Source organism: Desmodus rotundus, chromosome 9 (genome assembly GCF_022682495.2).
Source record: "Desmodus rotundus isolate HL8 chromosome 9, HLdesRot8A.1, whole genome shotgun sequence".
Taxonomy (NCBI): Eukaryota; Metazoa; Chordata; class Mammalia; order Chiroptera; family Phyllostomidae; genus Desmodus; species Desmodus rotundus.
In genome coordinates this window covers 19,109,388-19,131,731 of record NC_071395.1, presented here as the reverse complement: position 1 = coordinate 19,131,731, position 22,344 = coordinate 19,109,388, and the positions used below count along the sequence as shown (strand labels likewise).

The 22,344-nt window shown below is 49.8% G+C and overlaps 1 protein-coding gene across 8 annotated transcripts in view; it reads right to left on the bottom strand.

Moving 5' to 3' along the window:
- The window catches only part of FHIP1A (FHF complex subunit HOOK interacting protein 1A), a 187,839-nt gene that overhangs the window by 3,025 nt on the left and 162,470 nt on the right, over positions 1 to 22,344 (bottom strand). For all 8 annotated transcript variants that reach the window (XM_045202366.3, XM_024568967.3, XM_024568968.3 and 5 more), the window contains 5 exons: positions 22,152 to 22,231; positions 13,654 to 13,844; positions 9,680 to 10,819; positions 3,877 to 4,055; positions 3,379 to 3,517 (listed from right to left, as the gene is read on the bottom strand). In XM_045202366.3, the coding sequence (XP_045058301.2) occupies positions 3,379 to 3,517; positions 3,877 to 4,055; positions 9,680 to 10,819; positions 13,654 to 13,844; positions 22,152 to 22,231 (1,729 nt within the window). The remainder of the gene's footprint in view (positions 1 to 3,378; positions 3,518 to 3,876; positions 4,056 to 9,679; positions 10,820 to 13,653; positions 13,845 to 22,151; positions 22,232 to 22,344) is intronic.

Here is a 22,344-nt window from a genome sequence, read left to right as displayed (position 1 = left end):
TCCTTATCTCCATCTTTCTGTTTCAAAGTCACTCCTCTTTTTCCCCAAAGAGGGTTTTTGTTGTTCATTTATCTAGCCTGACCCATGAATTTAAAAAGTGTCATCGCTAAGCTCAGCTTGAATCTGAGATTCAAACCATCTTCGCTGGAGAAGGCGGCAGAGCGCACAGGGAGGGTGGCGAGGCCTGCCGGGAAGTCCTCGCAGAGCCCCGTCCACGTCACGGAGCCCTCCGAGCAGAGCTCTCAACTCAGAAGCAAGAAACCAGAGTCATGGTCCCTGCGTGGCAACTGGCTCATCGTACAATGTCTCAGTTTCCTTTTCTGTAAAATGGGACTAACACTACCTCACCTCCCTCCCAGAGCTGCAGAGCAGGGGAAGGACTCTGAATACAAGTAGATACAGCCTCTGGGATTCAGAAAAGTGTGTGAGGGGAAATGAAAAGCCTGGCAAGTGGCTGAGCCTCAGAGACAACGTGATGGCTGGCACAGGAAGTCCGCCAGCTCTGGAGCGGCGGTCGCACAGACTCTTGCTGCTGTCGCAGGGTGAGTGAGGAGGCTCTCTTCTTCCTGGGGCTGCCAGGAGGCCGAGAACGCCAGGCCTGCGTGATGGGGCCGTCCTGGCTGCGGGTGCCTAACCTCGCCCCTCACCCAGGGCCTAGTGCACCCGAGCACCTTTTCAGAGGGATGGGAGGAAGGGAAGCACAAATCCATGTCAGGGTGGTTTTCTGAAATGATGCCCAGGGTCTGAAAAGCTGCAGCAGCGTTTTCCAGACTAGTGCTGGAAAGATTTCAGAAGGCAGGAGAGACATCATTACATGCTCCTCTCCCTGTCAGCAATGCTAGACAAAGCCCAGAGCACACAGAGGCTGGAAACCCTAGTCGTTGGCCTCTTACCAGGATTCTTAAGTATAAATTGTTCTGTGTCCCCAAGAGAACCGGGCTCCTGGATTCGACTCATTTATAGGCAGTCGCCTCACACCCAGGGCCTCCGAAGCCATGTGGCACAAGCGCACAGGAACCACTCTCTCCTGTGAGTCCGGAGTTCTTTCAGGTTGAGGGAGGGGAGTCACTCTGCTCACCTGACGGAAGTTCGGAAGTTAATGTGGAAAGAGTCCATGCGAGGAAAGTCGTCTAACCCAAGAGAAGCCCTGCAAGTCAAAGTCCCCCCGAGAGCCACAGACCTTCAGAAGCTCCAGCCGCAGGTGGCTCACTGAGAACCTCCGTGGTGGGAACGAGCTGCGCTGGGACCCCGCCTGGCAGCCAGTGACCTTGCCATCCATCCCCAGAACAGGGACCTCTCGTCAAGGAAAACCCCCGAAGTCAGTGGGCGCTGGGCCCTGTGACCCAGGCAGGACAGTCTCAGGCACCTGGGCTGTGTGGTCTCACCTGGCCACCCTGGGCCCCTGAGGTCGGCTTCCTGATGTGAAAATGAACCTAACGGTACCTTTCTTGCCCATTGTGCTGGGCTGTTTAAAAATAGAAACTGACGGTCTGGGAAAGCACTTTACAAATTGTAAAGCCCAAGTGAAGCCCAGGCCGGAGGTGCAATGTAAGGGAACTGAAGTCACCTCCTGACTGGTAGACTGCACGAATGCCCACAATTCTTTGCAGCTCTTCCCCACAACACGTGGGGGTTTTGCTCCCTTCTCGATCCCAGGCAGGCCCAGGAACTTGCTTTCACCCACAGAAGGCAGCAGAATTACAGAGCCTCCAAAGATTTTGTATGTTCCTGCTCGCTCTCTGCAACCCTGTGGCCATGACATTGACGAGCAGCGTTAACCTGCTGGATGGTGAGAAACCCACTCCCCCATCACCTGTCACCCCACCCAGCAGCCTCCGATATGACAGGGGCCATCCCAGACACCAAGTGACAGCAATACACGAGCCAAAATCAGCCAAGTCTGGCCCGGATCAGAACACCCATGCAGCCACAGACTCCCGAGTCCTCACCAATGGCTGCCTCTACGCCACCGCTGGCGCAGTGGTCCGTCGTGCACAGAGGCTGACTTCCGATGCACCTTCTCCCACAGGGTGAGTTATGCAACCCACTCCCTGTTCAGAGGGGAGCACAGCTATCACACCTGCTGTCCAAGTGGCTACAGAGGCCACGTGGGCCTGCAGTCCACCTTCCTGCAGAGATGCGGGGTTCCTGGCCTCCATGAATGGCCTGGCCTGTTCTCCTCCAAGGCCCAGGCTGGAAGCCTCGCACCACGCCCCCTCCCACACCCCTTACAAGGCCCACCTTTCCTGCAAAATGCACCCTGCAGTGCCCTAGAGGCTCTTCACACCCAGAGTTCTATGGGCACAGAGGACTTCAGAGATGGAAAACAAATCCTTCATTTAAGAGTGAAGGCACTTGAGGCCCCACTAGGCAAAGTGACTAAGAACAAATAGCTTCACAAAGGCAAGGTCAAGCCTTCTGAGTCCTGGGATCTCTCCAGCTTCCTTTCAGGATTTAACCATTGACCCGGGTTACATTTCGGACTCTCAAGCCAGTTTCTATCACATACCTTCAGCCCAGCACTGAGAGCCCCACTCTCGCCACTGGTCACCTGCCCCAGACAAGCCTGACTTGTTTTGAGATGAGCAAACACTGGTGCAGTAGGGGGCATTTCCTGATTTGCACTCACGAAGGCCAAGGTCAAAGCTCAGAGGACAAGTGGCCATTCACTCTGTCCACACTGAGCTTAAACAAAGCCAAGCAGCATTGTGCACCCTCCCCCACCCAGGCCAGCAGGCCAGCACGACCATCCTCAGCTCCCCTGCTAAGCGCCCTCCCCGCCCTCCCCGCCCACCTCGCCCACCTCGCCAGGCCCGGGGGGGGGGGGGGGGGGGGGGGGGGGGGGACACGGGGGGGGGGGGGGACGCCTCTTGAACTGATGAAAAGTCACTCTCGGGAATTTCAAGCTGAGCATACACTTCACTTCTCCCAGTCCCAATGAGCAGGTCTTACTTTCTAGAGCCCTAAAGCGCATGTATTTGGGGCCCAAGAGTCTGAAAACATGAGGAAGAGACCAGACGCCCTCCTCAGGGCAGAGCTGGCCCAGAAATGGCTCAGGCTGTGCACGGAACGCCTCCTTGACCCACGGGTGCCGAGTCATTTCTTCCAGCCTGGCAGCCACGCATGCATCGCTCTGGCCCTAAGACACTGGGAGAACGTGCCCGCCAGACCCTCCAAAGTGAGGGCAGGCTGGGTGGGGGCAGGGCACACCGTTCTTTAGGCTTATGCACACCAGCAGGAGGCTCCTCCTCACTGTTGGGTTAAAACGAAAAGATACTGAATATTAGATACTTTTAGAGCCCAGGAGCCTATGCAGCATCTTTGAACCCAAACCAGGAGGCAGGTGAAGGAGACACGCAGGGGAGAAACCTGGCTTACCTTTGGTTAGTGACTCCGGTGTCACATCGGACACGTCCACTCGGAAGAGCAGGTATTTCTGGGCTTGTATGAGGAGCCCTGGGAAGTCTCTCTCCACAGAAGCGAACTGTTCAATCTTGTTTTTCACAGACGCTAGGACCTGTCAGAAACAACATTAGTGGTGCTAATGCTTCAAGCAGAATTCCACCTTCAGCCACCAGTGTATCTTTCAGGTCCGGCCCCCTCCCCCCCTTGCAGGAACTATTACATTAGGCATTCACTCATTTTTAACTGCTGGGGTGTTTTGCTAGGGCACCTCGAAACAGCAAACTAAATGAAGCTTTGCGGTTTGTCTAGAATAATCTACACACAACTAGCAACATGGGATGAGAAAGGAGAGCAAATGAATTAGAGGAATTTTTAAAAACAACAAAATAACTGGGGAAGAAGAGGAGGAGCCCGGCTCATCAGCATCCCTAAAATCCACAGGGAAGGAGGGCGCGGGCTCAGCTCACACACCTGATAGAGAGAGCGGACACTGGGCTGGAAGACCATGTTGGTGTTGAGCAGGAAGGAGCGCAGCAGAGGCTGGGGGTAGCTGGCCAGCTGCGTGATGATCCCAATGAGCAGCAAATTAACATGCAAAGAGTTCTCCAGCATGTTCTCCAGCTTGGACAGCACCACGCTGATGAAGGGGCCTGCGGGGGGAACACCAGGTGTCAGGGCTGGCTGGGCCCTAGGGCCGCAGCTCCCTAACCTCCACCCCAGCAGGTGCAAATCCAACACAGACCCGGGAGTGGCACCCCGTCTTCTCCTGCGCCAAACCAAACACAAAACAAACCGCTACCTCGAAAAGGAAGCAGACAGATGTGCACAGGAGCAGATGCTTTGGCTCCAGGAGCAGCTTTAACACTTGGAAAATTATCATAGACCTGGACGATTTCGTTTATAAAATTAAATACACGTTCCCTGTTTCTGTACTTCTTGGTGCTGCCAGTGCCCAAACCATGACACTCGCGGCTCATCCTGCGGCGTGCTGGGGGCTCCGTGCACACAGTGGAGGCAGTCATCAAAGGTTTGGGTAACAAAGACTCTCTGCTGGTAACGAGTGCCAAACACACATGAAATATGCCTATCAAACAGTAACGCTGTGAGCAGGGACACTGTGTCTGTCCCCAACAAGCACTGTGAGAAAGGGTGTCTTGTCAAATGTCACCATGCGGAAGGGCAGGGAGGGACAGGTGCTGGTAAACGAGGCTAGGCTGTCATCTGAGGAACCCTGAGAAACTTGCTAACCACACTTCCATTTTCGGGTGGGAGGGGGGAGAGAAGGGACTTGTTCTGGGGGGAGAGAGCTCGGTAGGTCACAGGTTCCTTAAAAAAGAAAATCCATATTTCATTTTTTTTTTTAAAAAAGCAGTTCATAAAAAAAAAATTAAGAAAAAAAGAGCTTCAACTAATTTGGGTCACCAGAAAGTTAATATGCTTTATATTTGAGTTCACTGAAGACAGGGAAAAAAAAATCAAGAAAGTTAATCTGGCATTCATAAAATTACTGGAAGTTGTTTTCTGTTTTTACCATAAAAGTGGTCCATTAAGCAAAATCAATGAGGGCCTCGTCTTCCCCCCAGTGGAGCTTGGATGAGGCCACTATGCTGCAGCATATTTGTAACAAAGCACGTATCCCCTGATGGATAAACGTGCCTTATGAGACGTCACCACCACTAACAGGAGTTTATCAAAAACACACTTCATCACCAGATGCTTCATTCGGAGTCCTTGGGAATGAGAAATGGAACACCAAACGCCACCTCTCACCCAGGCAGGTGAGTGACAGGTAATGGCAGTGGTCCTGTCGCCAGGAATACAAAGCATGTCTCTAAGGGGCCTCAAAACCCAGGAAAGGCACATTATGTGCTGAACTTGGCCTCCATGTTCGCTTCCTTGGGATGGGGGTCTGAGCTCCTCCGTCACGCTCCGTGACCCAGCAGGTCAATGACCTCCCGGCATAGAGAGCCTCTGGAGAGCCCCTGCTTGCAAAACAACATGGCAGTCTGCCAAACATATTCAGAAACTCTAGACTAGACCCCTAGTTTGAAAGCAACTGGGTGGGGTTCCATCAAGAACCCCAGAATCCAATCAAGAACCACTAACTCTTCTAAGAGAGTCACAATGCAATTCTAGCTTTCCAGGAAGATCCACAAGAAGGCTACCGCCCTCACCCTCCACAACCCCAGACCCAGCCTCACCCCATCCCCTCTCGCCCGCACCCTGGCACCATCCCAGGCTGCACTCGGCCTCATCTGGCCATCCCACAACATGAATGACAGTTGCCGCCCGTGCCGTGACCAGGGCAGACCATCTACAGCCCCTCACTTCTACAAGGGCAGAAAGAAAGCCCAGTTTCACCCACACCTGTGCAGAGCGCCATCACTGCCTCACCTGAATGACAGAATATTAGGTCAAGGCCAGAAAACTGTCATTATAACCCAATAATGGCATTAATCACAACTTCTTAGCCATGTACAATAAGAAGTATATATTAAACCCTTGGAAATTCCCATTTTATACTTAGTTGATCTCTACTACTTAAAAAAAACCCTACTACATAGCAAAAAGCAGTTGCTGCCCTGGCTGGTGTGGCTCACTTGGTTGGGGCATCATCCCGTAGATTAATGGGTTCAATTCCCATCAGGGCATATGCCTTGTTTGTGGGTTTGGTTCCCAATAGGGGTGTGTTCAAGAGGCAACTGATCTACTTCTCTCTCTCACCTCCACGTTCCTGGCCCTTCTCTCTCAAACTGAGAAGCATGTCCTCGGGTAAGGCTTAAAAAAAAAAATAGCAGTTGCTAAGGGAAACTGGTAAGCAGCTGAAAATCAGAAAACTCAGCTACAATTCAGAAAGCCACAGGTGTGTATGGAGAATGGAGGATGGGCTTTTCCCTCTCTTCTAGGAGGACAGGTGAACTCCACAGCCATAACGTATTTAATTTTTCAGAACTAAGACGCTCTCTCCACTGTCCCTCCCTGTCACCCACTTCTCTCTGCTCTAGGCCCCCTCACTTCCTGACTCAGGGTCAGAGCCGCCATCAACTCTGCCATCGGCAGGTTGGAAATCGCTCTCGAGAGCGGTCCTTCACCTCCGCCCTCCACTGCCAGCACTGCCCAAGGTGACGTCTCGTCATCTCTTGTCTGGACTTCAATGATAGTTTTTCTATGTCAGTAGAGATTAAAATGATTTTCATTTTTTCCTTCAAACAGCGTAGTAGTATAAAATAAACAGACCCCCACACTGGAGGCAACCCTCTTAACAGATTCCAGTGTATTCTTCCAGAAATGTTTTATGTCTATAATTAAATAATAATTGAATTATTATTAAAAAGCATTTATTAATCACATATGTGCCAGGCAATATACTAGGCACTTAATCTTGTATCAACTTAAATACAACTCTATGAAGTATGTTTATTACTTTTCCCCATTTAAAGATGAGGCAAAAGGCCAAGTGCACACAGCTAGTAACTGGAAGAGCCCCGATTTTAATTCAGGCCATCTCTTTCTGGTGCCTGTACTCTTAACCAGCTACTGTCGTGCCTCTCAGGAGTGTGAGACCATGCGTGAGTCTGTCTGTATCTCCTGTCATTTTTTTAAATGATGACATTCTCTACGCACGGCTCTGCTTCTCGCTCTTCCACAAACACCATATCCTGGAGACTGTCCCTCATGAGCATGTGCAGAGCTCTCTCATCCACATCAGGGCCAGAATGCACCCAGCTGCCGTGGGAACTGATTTAGAAAAAACCGTCTCCTACAGGGAGACAGCAGCTGTCTCCAGTCGTCTCCCGTTGTAAACAACGCTGCCGTGAACATCTCTGAGCATACGTCTTGGCACGTAAGTGTGAAATGAAACTGTTCCTGGAAGCAGAATTCCCGGGTCCCAGCCTTGGTGCATTCTGAACTCCGGCACGAACTCCAGCAGGACGACAACAGTCCTGGCACCTCCCTGTCCCTATCCAGTGCTCCCCCTGCTACCCCAAGCCTGGCCTTTTCACACACGGACCCAGTCACACCCCTGCACACTTCCTCCTGCCCACACAGCCTTGCCCCGTCAGAGCCTGTGCCTCGTCCGTCTCATTTTCTTCTGCCTGTTGTGTCCTCGGCCTGGACCATCATTCTCAGGCCTTTCCCTGGCTCCATCCACTGTCTGTGTCCCTCCTCCGTGCAGCCTTCCCCACGCCCTGCTCTGGGCCCCCACAGGACTGGGTGTTCAGTGACGAACAATGCATCTCTCACTGAGAGAGCACGATCCTTTATTGATATCTCCTGTAGAAGTCTGCAAACACCTCCATTTTTGTGTCTTGAGTACCTAGCCTAGAACCTGCCAAGCAAAGGCTGCTAATAAAATCAGTTAGATTGATGAAATGGAATCTTCGACTCTGCTGAGAGGCAAACCCATTGCAGCGGAATCCAGGACCTCTGAGCAGGTGGACGTGAAGCCCAATGCCGCAGGACGTGCTCGGGAGTTTGGAAGCTACAAAGCTCCCGAACCTGAAAAGAGTCAAGATGCCTCCTGAAGCTGTGTACAAGTTTCAAAGGAGAAAAAGGCAAGTGCGAGTGGAAACCACCTCCGTGTATCAGAAAACTCCCACTGTTTTGTAGGCTCTCAGGTGTATCACAGGCAAAATACTGATGTTATTTAATAAGGGATCGTATTAGTTGGATTTTTTTTTTTAGGTTTTTTTTTGGCCCTAAGCTATCCTTTGTTTCCTCGATTTACATATTTCCCAGGGATGAAGCTTCTTTATAAGAAAGCTGGCGTCTAAGGAAGGACGGTCATTAGCCAGCGGCCCGATGCTCCAGAGAACAGGGCAGACTTCAGGCAAAACGGCCTGTGCAGATTACTTCCGCTCCGGCCCTTCCACTGAGCTCTCCCCACCCCTCCTCCCAGTGGCCTCCCCCCGCCCCCCATCAACTGGGAAAATTGAGATTGTTTAATCCTTTTTACTTATGATTGACTGACTGATTGAATTTTAATTAAAAGCCATTCGCACTGAAATGCTATCTCAACTAGAACCTCCAGCCTTTTAATTGTGGAATTAAAAGCTTACTCCCAGTTTAAATAGATTTTTAGGCATCAGTAAATAGATGAATAAATATTGGAGGAGGGTGGAATTGCTCCTTGAACTCACAGTGAGCCCACCTGGCTGGGCTGGAAGGCAGTGTGATTTCCTCGACTTGGGTTGACTCGGGGAGGCGGGAGCTCGGTCTCTCTTGCCCAGGGAGGGACAAGCCTCTGCTGAGGCTGCTGGGGGCTGCCTGGGATCATACTCATGATGCCCCAGTATGACATTCAGTCCTCACAGGGGAGAATCGAGGGTCAGGGACACCAAGGCCCCGTGGCTGAAAGTGCCAGACTGGGTCCGACTCCAAGGCCAGTGTCTGTCCCTCTGTGATGCCGGCTCCTTGAGGGACCTCCCTGTGCTACCTGAACACCACGTGGGGGCCCCGCCCCACCACCCCTGAGCTTGATGAAGCCTGCTCTGTGCCAGGTCCCTCGGCATCACAATCTGCAGACTCCGATTTTGCTGGCCGGTACCTCATGCCATTCCGTATCCTCATCCCCACCCCAATGTCCTCATCTGACCTCTGTCCCCGGCCCCTGGCCTCCTCCGGGATGCGTGTCTGCTCTGAGGGGTGGATCACCCATTCTTTAGCAGAGTTAGGCGTTCACCTGGGTCTGCCATGCTGATTTGTGGATGAAGATTTTGTGATTATCTGAACTGAGCTCCCGGGCAAAGGCCCGACTAACCCAGTGGCCTCCGTGTGCACGCAGCAGGAATGCGAGCGCCTCCCTGAGCTCCGGTTGCTGGCCACGTGCTGGGGATACAGCCCAGAGCAAGCCAGCACCTGGGCACACGTTCTAATGGGCAGGGTGGGGGGGACGCATACTTCAAAAACACACATAAAATAAATGCTGAGGAGAAAAATAAATTAGACTGAAGGAAAGGAGGCTATTAAATAAGGAGCCTGGTTTCCTTGTGTGGTTTCATCAGACCTATTACTTTATCGCAGGCACGGCAAGGGAAGTTCCTCAGCAGTAAAATTTAACCTCTAACTTGCTGGTGGGGAAAAACAACAATTGCTGCCAAGAACGACAAAACAAAATAAAAGTGAAATCACCCGTCTCCACTTTTCACAAAAATACTTTCACTCCTCTGTCAGGTAAACAGCTAATGCCTTACCTCCACCGACCTTACTCTCCCGCTGTCATAGGTACAAGCACTTTCAAAGCAGAAATCACAAAGCAAGCTAAGACGGTCACCTGTGAACGGGATGCTCTGAGTCCTCACAGGACGGTGACTGGCAAAGCCAGTCTCCTCTCTCACCCCGAATGGGGATGGCATGGCCTCTGCGGCAGGAGCCTCCACTATAAAAGAATCGAAGTCCTCCTCCTCCTCCTCTTCCAGCTCCCTCTTCCCCTCCTCCTCCTCTTCGCCTCTGCTGTCTTCCTTCCCCTCTTGCTCATTTGCGAGGACTGAGGGATCAGGTGAGGAGAAATTCTGTCCCATCAAGCCCTCCGCGCCGGAATCCAGTTCCTTAATGATTTGGTCATACTGGGCAATGAAATCTTCCCCCTCGGGGTCAATCACCATCAGGTCTGAATCGTGCCCTGCCTCAGAGACAGGGGGCGCTGGCTCTGCATGTGGTTCTGGGGCTCCTTCAGGCTCCCGCTCCTGTTGTGGTTCCTTGGCCACATTTGGAAACGTGTCTACGCAGTCCCTGTTAGGCTCCTCCTCTGAGTCTGTTCCTGGCTGAGGGCTGGGCAGGGGGCCATTGTTCAGGGGCGGGCTCTGAACCTCGGTCTGGCCTCGGGCCGGGGGCCTCGCAGGCTCCTCCTGTGAACTGGCAGCGTCCTCAGAGTCCTTCTCCGCACACAGCCTGTATACCATCACGTCGTCCTGAAAGTCAGACTCCTCGATGTAGGTCCCTTTGAAGCGGAGGATGGCATTCTTCTTCATCTCCTGGATGTGTTTGGGGGGATCCATCGGCATTGGCTGGCCAGAGCTCTCCAGATTGTCGTAGGGCCCGGCAGAGCCCATGTCTGCCCCCGGGGACATCCCGGTGTCGTAGCTGTCGTCCCACTCCAGGTCCGTCTGGCTCTTGTCCTTCCTCGGAGCCGCCAGCATGGGCCCCATCTTCCTGGGAGGCTGTGGCAGGGGCCCGCACCCGGGGGAGGGGGGGCTGGGAGCACTCCCCTCTGTCAGAGTCTGCAGAAACGTCTCCGCGTCGGGCGAGTCCCCGTCGTAGAGGGCGGACCAGGCCCGGCAGTCCCACATGCACTGGAGAATGTTGGCGTGGGCCTCCCAGAGGTACTGCAGGTAGCTGATGTCCAGGGCTTTGCCGCACTCCACGATGCAGGCCGATGGAGGGGACGCCTCGGGGAGCGGCTGCTCTGGGGGCCCTGCGGCGGGAGGCAGAGACAGGTCAGAATGAACGAGCCCCTTCTGCCACTTTAGAGAGGGGTGGGGACCAAGGCAGCAGCGAGGATGTGGCTCAGTGGGCTGCTGAGACCTCCTCTAACCAGCTACCATGGTTCTGTTCATTTCTGATTAAAATTATTTCTGAATGATAAAAGTGCATAGGTTTTAAGAAGGAAAGATAAGAACAGAAAGTCTACCCTTACAGGAGATACAGAACCGTTATGGCCGGTCAGATACTGCTGTCTCCAACAGAAAGCTGTGATTGGAGGGCGGTCCTTAGGGAAATAAGTGGTAATGATGGCAACCTCAGGCAATACATCAAATCCAGTGCCTGCCACGGGGTAGGTAACGATTTCAAAGATTTTTCTTCGACTCTAAGGTGGAAGGCCTATAATCCATGAATTCTGGAAACGGATTTTCTCTAGAAAACCTGGGGTTTTTAGAAAAGCCTATTGACTCCATCTGTCTTCCTGGGAACCATTGGGAGGTTGAGAAGGACCAAATGGTCTCTTAGGATAAAGTCCTATTCACTCCCAAATAATCTTTTTCACCTAAGAATATTTCAAATGTTATCAAGTTCTCAACTGCATAGCAAAAAAAAAGGACTCAAACAAGGAAAATACATATTCTATGGTTTTCTTAAACATCCACCACATGGCAGGTCCTTCGTCAGTGCTATCGGATTCAATCCTCACAACAACCTACATGGCAGATATTATTTTCTCCATTTACAGGTGAAGAAATTAGCCCTGGCTGGCGTGGCTCAGTGGAATGAATGCCAGGCTGTGAACCACAGTTCAATTCCCAGTCAGGGAACACGACTGGGCTGCAGGCCAGGTCCCCAGCAGGGGGTATGTGAGAGGCAACCACACATTGATGTTTCTCTGCCTCTCTTTCTCCCTCCCTTCCTCTCTCTCTAAAAATAAATAAATAAATAAATAAATAAAATTTAACAAAGATGAAGAAATGGAGGCTCAGCGATGAAAGCCCACCCGACTAGCTAGTCAGTGGTGGAGCCACAGGTCAAGCACAGGCTGTCTCGAGTCAGCCCCATGCTGCTTTCACCTGGTTCCACCCCTTTGCCAGCTCCTTGTCTCTACGTTATCTTGTCTCTACATTACGTCTCCACCAGGCTAGCCCAGAGCAGAACCTTTACGAATATACATTTTCAGGTCATTGGGGTAGACAAAATTCATTTTTTACAGCTCTCCTGCTAAAAGGTTAGTGTTTATCCCTTACCCACATGAAATAAAAAAACATTAAACAATGATACCAGCAATATTTACTTAGCACTTACTACATGCCAGGGAGCCCTCTAAGAGCTCGTACACGTCCAAGGTCACTTATCCTTGGAACAACACTTTCGGGTAGGTATTACTTTACATATGACAGAAAAAGTTTAATATGTTAAGTAATTTGCCCAAGAAAGTAGCAGAGCTGAAGAGTCAGAGTCCTAGCTCTTAACCACTGCACAGTAATTACATTCTCCACCTCCCCACCTTCTGTCCATGTAACCATCTGCCCATCAGAGTGTCTGTCAGCTGTGAGGCAGCAAAGTGGGGAGAACATGGAGCTTGGCTCAGAGGCCCTACCAGCTAGATAACCTTAACAAGCCAACCCCTCTCTCTGAGTTCATCTCTTTTCCTCTACACTGGGCAGACTACCTTCTTCAAAGAATTCAGTGTGACCCCACAGGGAAGGACAGTCGGAGGCACCCACAGCTGTCCGGCTAACTCGAAGTTTGAGTCCTGTAGCAAGGCAGCCACAGCTGCTCTTTTGGAAAATAAAAAAGACATCAATTTTAAAATATGTTTTTAAAAAAGTTACTATTGGGTAGGAACATAAAAAAAGAGCCACACTAGTTTAACCAACAAGACAATATATTTAAAATCCAGTTTATTATTCTGCCATAAAAATGATTCATTTTCATGCACAGACTGTACCTTTGAAGACCAAGAATCAGTGAGACAACCCTACTTTCTAAACATTAGGTTTATACCAGATGTGCGGATACTTTCCTAACCGAGCAGCCTACGTGCGGTCTACCAGAAGCACACGCAGGTGCGCAGAATGACACTGTGCGGGGCGTGTCGGAATGCAGATTGGAACACCTGAGTCGGCACCGGGACTAGGCCGTTTCCCAGTGGCCACGGGACAGGCAGGCTCTTCCTGAACTGAAACAGCCCTCTGACCTCCAGACACAAACCAGTGCCCCTGTGGCAGCTGCCTGCAGAGAGACAGGGTTGACAGAGGTGATCGTTTCCATTTTACTTGTCAAGATCAAGAGCAGCTGGCCAATAGCAGTGCGCGCTCTAACTCCTGCAAAAACAGAGTGTTTGTGAAACACCCCTCACTCGGCCAATGAAAGGAATCTGACGCTGTCACCGTACCCCAAATTTCAAGTTTTATAACGCTACGTTACGGACAGGCAAGTCTCCACACGCGGGCCATTGTGGGAATTAAAACAAGGGCTGCCTCTATCTCTGCCCCAGCCATCTCCGCCGCCTCACCCCTAGTTTGTTTGGGAAGACGCTCTGGCACCTCTTCACGTTGGATTCTGAGGATGACACTAGAAATCCTCCTTAAAATAAAGGTCCTGGGAGCCTGGACTCGGGGACAGCTGGGCACAAAGATGAACACTGATCACCAAGTGTCCATAACTCCTTACAGTGTGGGAAAGGACCCCCAACTAGACGTTCATAAAAGCAACGGAACTCACTGTCTTGGTCCCTGTCTTCTCAAAGAGACACGCACCCCAAGGAGGGGCAGAATCGGGCATCCTTCTGTTGAAAGATCAGCACCAGTGAGTTCCTACCTGAACTATCGTGAGTACACTTTGACCAGAGAATATAATCCCTCTCTTGGTTCCCGAGCGTCAAGGTGATCCCGCTGGAGCAGCAGACTGGGGTCAGGGCGAGCAGCTTGGCCGCAGAGACGGAGTAACAGTCTCGCTCCTTCACAGCCCACCTCTGACTCAGCATCATGTGATTGCAGGGGATCAGATACCTGGAATGACAAACAGGGCTGCCTTCAGTCTCCGCAAAGGCCATTCCCAGTCAACCACCTCCTGAGACGTACTCAGGACTTGCCGTGGCCTGGGGTGCTCTTCCCGCTCTCAACCCACCCATGCCTCCAGGGTTCACTGACTTGCATAAAGTCTTTCAAGGGCATCTTTCCTCCAACAGGACAAACCCCTGTGCAGAGCATTTGGGGGCCTTCACGATTTCAGCTCCGTAAACCTCCTCATCTCTTAATATCCCTCTATCCACTATCCCTCTTTGCCTCCGTGCCTCTGCACCCACCACAGCCTTCGCCTGGAAGGTGCTTTCCCCTTTCCCGCCTGACAAACGCCTTGTCATCACACAAACTCCAGCGTCAGCGTCACCTCCTCCAGGAAAGCCTCCAGGCCCCGTACTCCAAGGTAGAGCTACTCTCTCCCTCCACTACGCTCACAGACCTCCACTAAAGCACTATTACTCAGTCTTAATTCAGCGTTTTCCTCCCCAATACAGTGCACTCTCAGAGCAAGGACCTCCCTCAACAATTCTGAAATGTCATCCCAGGAGCTCTGACGCCCAGTGGGCACCGAGGGACAGCGAACCACGGCATAGTGCAGACTCCTGTAGTCTGCTGAGCACCCGTGAGAAAATGTGGGGGCCAAAGACGCACCGAGGGGAGGGGCCCTGGGCCCCGTTTCACACAAAGCGCTTTGGGTTGGTTATCAAAAGCATCTTAGTGTCATTATGACCGTGAAGACAAGAAGACCTGGGCAATCTTTTCTGACATGCTTGGAACACACTGTGGGCTTCGTGGGTAGAAGAAAGTGTGTGTAAATGGCTTTTTCTTTTTTTTTTAAACCCACACTTGGGGACAGTTGTTTCATTGCTTTTTTAGAGGGAGAGGGAGAGAAAGAGAGAAACATGGATGTGAGAGAGAAACCTCAATTGATTGCCTTCTCGTACGTGCCAGGGCCGGAATGTGGTCAGACCAGCAGGAGAAGGCCTCTCTCCCCTGCATCCTCTCCGAGTCACCACAACATCTCTGCGTGGAGAGGTCCTTGTGGAAAGAGCTCCTTCGTCTTCTACCGACAGCAGCCATTCCACCCCCAGCAGGGCCAGATACAAGTCCCCAAAGCCAGGCCAAGGATTAGAGCAGACTGCCCCCTGTCCTGCAGGGTCCCTTCATGTCCCTGCTCCTCCTTGTAGCCTCTGACTGTCGTGAAACTGGGCTGACGAGGATGGATGCGTTGGTGCCCGACAGTGGGTGTGTCTGGACCTCAGCGACCCTGCTCAGGCGTCCAGGGTGTGCGTCTGCCCCAGGCTGCGGGGAAGGCCTCCAGGGCAGAGTCCTTGGTTGTTTTGGGGGACAGAAGGTTAGTGGCAACCTTGTCATTTCCTACCTTGAAAGTTATTAAGATGTGTGGTGGGAAGTACCGTGAAGAGAATTAAATCTTTACTCTTCCTTGACTCGGGCTCCTGCAGTGGGTCGGCCGTCAACATGAACACAGGTTTTCCTCACTTGGATGAACAGATGTGGCAGATGGCTTAGTACCTATAGGCCTCAAGGCACACCCTGGAAGTTGTACATTTTATCTTTTTCAGACTCCTTAATCACAGCCTGTTTCCCTCTGCACTGCCTCTTTCTTGAAAGTCAAACAGTGAAATGAAAGCATTCTGGTTGGTTGAGACTGTGGTTGTTCCCATTAAGTGCAGGCTCCTCTGGACTTGGCTCCTGCTCACACATGGGATGCTTGGCTGTGGGACTTCCATCCCTGCTGCTCCATCCTTGTTAAACAGCATTGTCTTTCTCCCTGTTAAGAAAGTAAGGCATTTACACCTGGGCCGGTGTGGCTCAGCTGGTTGGAGTGTCGTCCCCTTGGTGGAAAAGTTGCGGGTTCGATCCCCATCAGAGTAAATATTCAGATTGCAGGAGTGATCCTTGGTGGCCTTCCCCGCAATCCAGGGCAGAGGCACACCCTGGATGCCTGAGCAGGGTCGCTGAGGTCCAGACACACCCACTGTCGGGCACCAACGCATCCATCCTCGTCAGCCCAGTTTCACGACAGTCAGAGGCTACAAGGAGGAGCGGGGACATGAAGGGGCCGTGCAGGACAGGGGGCGGTCTGCTCTAATCCTTGGCCTGGCTTTGGGGACTTGTATCTGGCCCTGCTGGGGGTGGAATGGCTGCTGTTGGTAGAAGACGAAGGAGCTCTTTCCACAATGACCTTTCCACGCAGAGATGTTGTGGTGACTCGGAGAGGATGCAGGGGAGAGAGGCCTTCTCCTGCTGGTCTGACCACAGCCCGGCCCTGGCCCTGTGGGCACAAGGGAAGACGGTGCTGCTCCGGTACCCCGGCACCCCGGCTCCCAGGAGGGGCGAGGGCCCAGCCAGGATGGCGGGGAGGCAGCACCAACCACAGTGGCCTCAGGCAGGGAGGAGACCATAGCAGAGGCTGCAGGGGCAACTGGTGAGGGCACACTTGTTCGTGAATGAACCCCTCCCTTAGCAACCTCCAGAAGTCATGGCTGCTGCTTTGCAGGGACCAAGGTCATAGGTGAGGGGCAGAGGTGGGCCGGGGAAACCTATCCTGTGGTTGCTGATGTGAACTCTCCCATTCTCATGGTCTGATGAGGCCTAGGGGAGCTCAGATTGCATAGCCTGTATCGTGTCCTTAGTCCCATCATTAATTAATTATTCAAGAATAAACCGCCTCAGTGTTTGCACCTCCTGCAGGAACTCAATGACTACTTACAGCTCAAACCAAGCATATTTCATGACTTAAGCTGGTATAGCCACAGATTTCCACTCTTTGTTTGAAGTATTTTTTTAAAAATGGCACACTGGATCAAACCTAATAAAGCTATTTATCAAATGTCACCAGTGGGTAGCTTGAAATTATGTTAAGAATAAAGAGGTATTGGGAATTTGCAACTTCGCAAATACACGCTTTCAGTAGAAACTAAGAACTTTGCTCTGAGTGAAACAAATGGAGGGAGACCCCCTCTATGTTGAAGGAGAGGTTCTACCACGTTGGAAGTGGCAGAGTCGGTCCAAGTGAATAAGCCCCTTGCAGCTGGTGCAGTCCCTCCACCGACCCGCTGTCTTCCTGCCATTTACAGGGGAAGATAGGAAGCAAAACAAAGGGTCACTGCAGCCTCATTTCCAACAGCCAGGCTGTGAGAGTGACCTCAGTGGCGACCGATGGGTGAGTGAGTAAAGGAGACGCCGTGCGAACACAGCGGACTACTACTGAGCTGGGAAAAAGGATGCTCTCCGGCCGCATGTAACAACATGGATGGACCTAGGGGGTCCATCCCCCTCGTGCTAAGTGAAGTCAGTCAGACAGAAATATGAGTACCATACGACCTCACTTGTTCAATGTTTTAAAAAATGAGAACAAATGAACAAGCAAAACAAATGTGTAGACACATAGAACCAACTGATGGTGTCAGAAGGGAGAGTCTCGTAGGGACAGGTGAAAAGGTGACAGGTGGCGGTTAGTGTAGTGACCACAGCACAGACACAGAAACGGTGAGTACTATATTGTACACCTGAAACATGTATAGTGTGATATGCCAGCTCCTCTTTAATTTTAAGAAGGAAACAGAGTAAGTGTCAGAAGCTCCTCGAATGTCAAATATCAAAATGAAGTGGCCGTCGATAGCAGAAAAATCTCTTAGGAATTTGGTGCATTTGACATCAGACTATCTTTTTATTTTTACTACATTTTGTTTGGGGATTTGATTTAAATTCATAAAGAGGTAAATATCCCAAAGTAATAAATATCTAATTTTAGGAGTCCAGATTACTCAAAGCCATCCCACAACATCACAGGGAAAAAAAATACTGTCCCTTTTCTCCCCCCTCTTCTCATTATGTCCCCAACTGTCTGCAACCCAGACTCTATTTCCTATTTTCCTGGATATCATTCATTAAAATAAATCACCAGCGGTGACAACTGGTCAATAACAAGGCATACTTATCGCCTACATCGACAAAGAAACCAACAAAACAAAGCAATGAAGTGTGATGGCATGAGCAAGGTGCTTCTCATGAGCTGATGAGAACCTGAGTCACCGTCACCAGGCAAAAACTAACAAACAATGTCAGTGAATTTCAAAAGGATCGTTTGGTTTTCAGAGACAGTGTGGGAATATTTTTCCTATTCGTCTTAGCCCAGGCTGGCTGGCTTTTTTTTGCTCTCCTCCACCTACTCCCATGCTAGAGGGAAATGTTCCTGAAGGGTACACGCAGCTTCCCTGTGAGCAAAACAGCCTCTATCTGCACACAACAGGCAATGCAGTTCATAAAGCTGACAATGGACCCGCACTTCTGAAAGAAACACCCGAACGGGAATATGCATAATAGCACTCAGAGTACTAAGCAATTAAATCGTGCCCAAACCGGGAAGCACCAGGCGCATGGGGTGATCTGTCACTTCCCTGCTTGTCGGCATTTCCTGCCTGCCTTTGGTCTATCGTAAGTCACTCCTGTGGAGATGCACAATTTCTCCTTGGTTTTCTGCTCACTAAAATAGCCTCTCTTTTGGGAGTAGCTTATTTCAGCTTATTTATCTGATATTTTGCTAAATGAAAGAACCAGTTACAGTATCAGTTACAAATGGATTATCACTTGGAGATGTCAATATTTAAGAGTATTTGGGCTGCAACAAAAACTGGTGTATAGCTATTAGTTATTTATCACATACCCACTCCATTAAAAGGATTCACATAATCTCCACTACTCTGTTGCCTCACAGTTCTACAAATGTATCATGTACATTAGAATGATGACACTGGCAACAACAAAGGGATGGACTACACATCTATTTTTTTATGGGTTTTATGGGTATTTTTTAAGGGTTTTAAAGAAAAACCCCTATTTAAGTTTAAATGAATGAGAGAATAAGGGTTTTTCATTGTCCTTGCTTTTCGTACAGATTCTAAAGAGATATTGTTTTCATTCATTTCAAATGTATTTTCTAGAAAATTCTGCTCCCTTAAATTTGTGTAATACTTTATAGCCTTTCAACATATTTTCACAGATACCACTACAGTTGATCCTCCTAAAAACCTTGTGAGGTAGCAAATTCCAAAGCCATAATAGGTCAAGTCCAATCGGCAGCTCACTCTGTGGCTCTCCCTGGGTTCTAGCCCCTCCCCCCGTTCATAGCCTTGTTTCTATGTTTTTTCTCTCTTTATCTTTTTCTGCTGCAAACTTAGGAACTCCCTCAATCTATCTTCTAGTTCATTAATTCTCTCTTAATCTGTGTCTTAAATGCTATTTACCCCAAACAATTATCCGTTTTTATTTCTAAGAGATTTAGTTGGTTCTTCCTCAAATCTGCCTGTTATTTTTGTTTGAGTAAAAATATGCATTTTCTTAACAGGACATAACAAATGTTGGTGAGGATATGGAGAAATTGGAAGCCCTATGCATGGTTGGTAAGCACGTAAAGTGAGCAACTGCTATAGAAAACAATAAAAAAATTAAAATAGAATTGCCACTTCTGAGTATATAGTCGAAGGACTGCTAGCAGGGTCTGTAAGAGATACTTGCATCCCCATGTTCATAGCAGCATTACTCACAATAGCCAAAAACCAGAAGCAGTCACAGTGTCCACTGATAGACAAATGGATTAAAAATTGTGGTATAAACAATGGAATATTATTCAGCCTTAAAAACAAAAGTAATTCCGACACATGGCACAGTGCGGATGAATCTTGAAGACACTATGCTAAGTGAAATCAGTCAAGTACAAAACTGCAAACACTACATGATTCCACCTATGTCAGGTCCCTAGAGGAGTCAAATTCATAGAGACAGGAAGTAGATGGTTACCACCAGGGGCTGGGGGAGGGGAAAGGGGGAGCTAGAATTTAGTAAATGCGGGGTGTTAGTGTCGCAGGTGCAAACAGTTCTGAGATGGACGGTGGGGATGGCTGCCCAACAATGGGGATGTGCTTAATGCCGCTGGACTATGCACTTAAAATAGTTAAGAGGACAAATTTTACGTATGTTTTACCACAGTTAAAAATAATTTTTAAATGTAGGGGGAAATCAGCAGTTTGGAAGATGGAGACGAGGAAGTAGAGGTTTCCTGCTTGTCCACCATGTGCCCAACTTCTGTGTAAGCCCTCTTGCTCTTCTGGATTCCCCAGGCAGTGCAGCAGAATTAGAAACAAAGTATTCAATAAAAGGCATCATCATCATCATCATCATCATCAATCACCAAAGAAACAGAGAAGAAAGCAAGCTTAGGACCAGGTGGTTATGTCTGTCATTTTCCCATTATTCAGAACCTGTGATACGTGTCCTTCAGGCATCTTCCTGATAATTCCTGGGGAATTACTAGTCCTTCCCCTGGAAATAACTAGTCCTGACTTGATCGTGCAAACATTTCAATCATGAGCTGATTTCTTCCCCTTCATAAACTACAGATTTTAACCAGTATCTCTAAGGATAGTTTTTAATGAATGCCACTTTGTAAGCAGACCAAAGGCGATGAGAGTTCACCTTGTAAAGGTAAATACTGGCTTCCCTCACCTGGGCCCACCTGACCTGGTGACCCAGCATCAGAACTCTGCACCTCCTGAGCAGGGCCAGGCTTCCAGGTGCACTAAAAGCCACACCTGTGTTTCATGCCATCCAAGAAGCAGTATTCAAGAGTTTTAACATTTAAATATAATCAGGTTTTACTCTTGTTGGAGGCAAAATCTCTTTTTTGGCAAGAAAAAAGGCTTTCACAAATAGTGCTGACGGATTTCATCCTGGCTATGCTAATGCTTTCTGTCCTGGCAGCAAAGACTTGATGGGGAGCTAAAGTAATCCTTTTAGGACAGACAACTAATGCTCCATCCCAGGCATTTACTCGTGATAGGATTTGTTCTTCCCTAACGCCCTAAGAGTGCTTGCTGATGACCTGATCTAAATGGCTAAAAAGTCCAAAAACTCGCTTTAAATTTAGAAAATTGAAAGGTGGCACGGTCCCATAAAAGGGTGACTCTGTATGCCTCCACCATGGTGCCACTCCCACCGTCCCCAGCCTGTTGTCGTCGCCCCCTTTGCAGGGAGCTACAGCCTCACCGCACCACCCTCCAGCTGGGGGCTCTCGAAGGCAGCTGGGCACCAGGGCCCCTGCAGAGTCTGTGGAAACACACCCGCCCCGGAGTTGGCACATCTGGGAAAAGGCCAAGAATGTGCGTTTCTAACTAGTTCCCAGGAGGTGCCACTGCTGTTGTCCCCATGATGACACTTTTCCATCGTCCCCTTTCTTTTCCATGGCCACCACTTTCAAAATTCTGTTCCACTTACTTGGACTGCCATCTCCCTAGCAATTCTGCCCTCATGGTGTCAACACACTCACAGGGGCCAGGGACAGTCCAAGCCTCCCCCCTCTCCCCAGCTCTGGCTTCTTCCTCCCTTACTCCCAAAGATGGATCAAAGGAAGGGTAGGGAGGCCCAGTCAGGAGGGCGCAGGTGGCCAGCATGCCCAGGGGCCCTGGCGGGCTTTTCTGCACCACCAGAGGGGAGGGTGGGAGCACAAGCCCAGCCAACCCTCCCTTTCTTCCTTTACAGAAGCAGCTGCTGCCCTCAGGGACCGTGGAAGGAGAGGCGGACCTGGGCCAAGACAGCATTTGGGGGTCCTGAGTCCCCTTGCCAAATGACCAAATTAACGTTGTCACAATAGTAGTCAACACCTGACTCCCAACACCTGTCATCGAATACCACCAGCTACTTGATGAAAACCTTCCCACCTGTACTTCTGAAGGACAGACCTTTTCTACCTTGCATGTAAGTCCTTTTCAATTCATCTGCTCCACACCTTACTCCCTTCTGAATTGTACACGGACAGTACTCATGAAATATTTACAGAACTTAACTGAACCGCACATCGTAGGTGTGTGTGTGTGCGTGTGTGTGCGCGTGTGTGTGTGTGCGCGCCACTACCAACGCAAGTGCCACAGGGATTATGTATCAACAGCATTTCCAAATAACACACCAGTCCCCCAAAAATGTACCTTAGTTTCCTACACATTCACACGTGGCCCAGGAGAGCGTTCACAATAATTCTGAAAATGTCCAAACTTCCTATCTATTCTTTCTAGGAGCATATTTATAACATAATGCATTTGGCACCCTGGAAACTTTTAACAGTAAAACCAAAATTAACCTTGGAAAATAATGCAGAAATTAAGTTGCTTTTCTTGATGACTTTCTTCCTTAGATGCATGGCCCCTATTTAGCTTATATTACCAGGGAAATACATAGAGAGTGAATTTTTCTTTAAAGAGAACAAAGATGACAACTCACCTCAGAACTAGTTGTAACATCACATCTTCACAGTGCAAACCGATGAGAGTTCTAAATAAGGCCAGGGACACCACACAGAGCTGAAGAGCAAAGAATACATTCTGTTTCAGATACTGGAGGGACAGCTCTGCTCTCCACAGATGGTAAATAACTTGGAATTACAAAATAAAATGGCCTTTCTTCTTCAGTAGTT